Source organism: Chiloscyllium plagiosum, chromosome 3, assembly GCF_004010195.1.
Source record: "Chiloscyllium plagiosum isolate BGI_BamShark_2017 chromosome 3, ASM401019v2, whole genome shotgun sequence".
NCBI classification, from domain to species: Eukaryota; Metazoa; Chordata; class Chondrichthyes; order Orectolobiformes; family Hemiscylliidae; genus Chiloscyllium; species Chiloscyllium plagiosum.
The window spans coordinates 54,543,452-54,547,060 of NC_057712.1; the positions used below are offsets into that span (position 1 = coordinate 54,543,452).

Here is a 3,609-nt window from a genome sequence, read left to right on the forward strand (position 1 = left end):
TGAAAGACTGGAGTGACTGGGCTTGTATACCCTTGAGTTTAGTAGACTGAGAGGGGATCTGATTGAGATGTATAAGATTATTAAAGGATTGGACATTCTGGAGGCAGGAAACATGTTTCCGCTGATGGGTGAGTGCTGAACCAGAGGACACAGCTTAAAAATATGGGGTAGACCATTTAGGACAGAGATGAGGAGAAACTTCTTCACCCAGAGAGTGGTGGCTGTGTGGAATGCTCTGCCCCAGAGGGCAGTGGAGGCCCAGTCTCTGGATTCATTTAAGAAAGAGTTGGATAGAGCTCTCAAGGATTATGGAATCAAGGGTTATGGAGATAAGCCAGGAACAGGATACTGATTAAGGATGATCAACCATGATCATATTGAATGATGGTGCAGGCTTGAAGGGCAGAATGGCCTACTCCTGCACCTATTGTCTATTGTCTATTACCCAAGGTAGATGGTTTACACAAAAATGAAATAAGCTCTTGAGGAAAGTATGTCATGAGAGTAAATGTTTTATAACTGTAAATGTATCTTCTGAGCAGACTCATCCCATAAAATAATAATAAGGATCCCAGTTTATGCTAGTTTTACTCACATTATTGTCATACTATTATAATGTAATTCTGCTAATTAAGCCGTGCAATATTGAACTCGTTTTTCAAAGATTTTAAGAAATGAGGCAGCAATACTATTTTTATTGCAATTTAATCTTTATTGAGGTATCAATGTTTTAATTCCATCAGCTCCTGTAGCCATTTTCTCGATTCCATTTAAAGTGATATGGGAGAGTGTACATCCTGTCATATTGTAAAATAATTTCACAAAAATGGGTAGTTGCATACAGTGAAAATGATTAGAGCTGCTTCACATTATTCCTCAAGTAAAACCATTCATTCAAATGACCCTACTATTTCATTCAACTTTTGTATGATGAGTCCAGGAAAGGAATAGATAATTATAGTGTTTGAAGGCCTGTTGTCTGCCTTATCTGGGAGGAGGATAGCATCCAGCGAGAGCACTGAGATGTCACAGTCATGAGCATTTTCAAAAAAGTGAACAAGTGGTAACTACAGGGGAATCTTCCTGTTGTCGACCATTGGAAAAGCCATTGTCAAGGTCCTCTTCAACTGTTTCCTCCTTATGACTGAGGAACACCTCCTGGAATCACAGTGTGGCTTCTGCCCATGGAGAGGCACATTTGACATGATTTTCATTGTGTGAAAGCTGCAGGAATAATGTTGAGAAAAGAACCTATCCCTGTACATTGCCTTTGACACCATCAACCAGGATGTATTATGAAGCATTTTTCTCTGCTTTGGCTGCAGTACAAAGTTTGTCACCATCCTTTGCCTGCTCCATGATGACATGGAAGTCATGGTAATGACAAATGGCTCCACCACTGACCCATTCCCTGTTCGGACCGGTATCAAACAAGGCTGTGTCATCCCCTCACACTATTCTCAATCTACCTTGATGCAATGCTTCATCTCACCCCGACAAACTTCCTGCTGGAGTGAAGCTAACCTACAGAACTAGTGGGAAATTATTCAACTTCCACTATCTCACTACCTCGACCCAAAGTCACCCCATCCACTGTCATCAGGCTACAGCACATGCACATGTGCAAATTCGGAATACAAACTCCAGACCATCTTAACGAAGGTCTCACCCTGAACATCCGCAAGACAAGAGTCCTCCACCAACTTGGCCAGGCATTGCAGAGCAAACTCCCCATCATCAAAGTCCACGGGGAGGCTTTAGAAAACCTTGACCATTTCTAATACCTTGGGGGTGTTTTGTCAATGAAAGCAATTATTGATGAAGAGATTCAGCACTGCCTGCAGTATGCTAGCGCAGCCTTCGGTCACCTAAGGAAAAGGTTGTTCGAGGTCAACATCAAATTCGACATCAAGCTCATGGTGTACAGAACTGTGTTGGTTCCCACCTTCCTATATGTCCCTGAGACATTGACTGTTTACAGCAGACACCTCAAGGCAGTGGAGCAGTATCAGCGATGTTGCCTGTGCAAGAACCTGTGAATCTGCTGGGAAGACAGACACACCCCAATACCAGTGTCCTCAAGCAGGCCAACATGCCCAGCATTGAGGCACTGATCACCCTTGAGCAGCTGGGATGGGCTGGGCATGTCATCTGTATGACTGACAGGAGACTCCCCAAGTAGGTACTCTACTCGCAGCTATGAAACCGCAGGCAAGCCCCAAGTGGATAGAGGAGAAGCTTCTGGGATACTCTCAAGGCCTTGCTGTTGAAGTGCAGAATTCCCACTGACACCTGCGAATCACTGGCTTTAACCATCTGAAATGGAGGAGGAGCATCCAAGAAGGCGCGAGTACCTTCAGACTTGCTGTCGAGGGGAAAATGGAAGCAAAGCAAAAACAGCATAAGGAATGTGCCACCCATCACCATCTTTTGCCCCAAGTGTGTTAGAGTCTGCAGAAACCACATCAGACTGTATAGCCTTCCACCCTGAGAGTGAAAGGGTGTCATCCTTGTTTGCGAGGGACCACCAATGATGATAACATAAGCCAGTTGAGCTAATTCTCTTGTTTCTATTCTATAAGTTGTGTAATGTTCCAGATCTATATATAAGCCAGAAACTAAGTAGGGCCAGAAACTTTGATTTGTACCTGCATGTGTGAAATACTAAAGTTTTCTACATTAATTTTCTAATAGCTGTGACTGTATACTAAATCCTGCATTAACTGTCCTATCTGTTTTAGAATTACAAAATTCTCCACAAGTATGTGGCTCTATATGTTACGCACCTTATCAAAGAAGGTCATACTGAAAAAGCCTTAAGTCTGTATGTTCAACATGGTGCTCCTGCCAATACACAAGTAAGTGAAATCAAAGAAGAACTTAGTCATCGTACATTTTTTCAATTATTATCTTGTGATGTGTTATTGAATGAGTTGTTGTTGTAAAAGTCATATCTATTCAATTCTGAAATAATATTTTAAGGGATTGCAGGTTCCATATGAATACATGAAAACCCAAGTTTAAAATATTTAGGACTATGAATGAATATTAGAGATTTGTTGAGCCAAATAATCCTCAACTGTTTGCTACAAATAGTCGCATTCAGCAATAGTAGGAAGCAGTAAGCTTGGATAATGGAAAATAAGAATCAAGTTTTCAGCCCAAACATATAGTGCAGAAAGAGAAATGTGAACTTTACCTCTCTGCACCTAAAAGAAACTAGATGGAACAAGAGTTAAAATTCAAGCAGTGCACATGCATCTCCTTCGCTGGCTCTTGACTATTTGATTCCAGCTATAGCCAAAAGATGAGATGTAAATTGAGATCCTATGATGTGCACTCCCAGTGCTACGAGCTAGTGAGGGCAGGAATAGGAGGATAGAGCAGATGAATGCATGGCTGAGGAGCTGATGGATGGGAGAAGGATTCGCATTTTGGGATCATTGGAATCTCTTTTGGGGTAGAAGTGACCTGTACAAGAAGGACGGATTGCACCTAAATTGGAAGGGGACTAATACACTGGCAGGGAAATTTGCTAGAACTGCTTGGGAGGATTTAAACTCGTAAGGTGGGGGGGTGGGACCCAGGGAGATAGTGAGGAAAGAGATC

General features: G+C 42.2%; 1 protein-coding gene across 2 annotated transcripts in view; it reads left to right on the plus strand.

Moving 5' to 3' along the window:
- ift172 (intraflagellar transport 172) overlaps positions 1–3,609 on the plus strand; it is a 279,132-nt gene that overhangs the window by 229,124 nt on the left and 46,399 nt on the right. For both annotated transcript variants that reach the window (XM_043682226.1, XM_043682236.1), the window contains one exon: positions 2,742–2,858. In XM_043682226.1, coding sequence (XP_043538161.1) covers positions 2,742–2,858 — 117 coding nt within the window. The remainder of the gene's footprint in view (positions 1–2,741; positions 2,859–3,609) is intronic.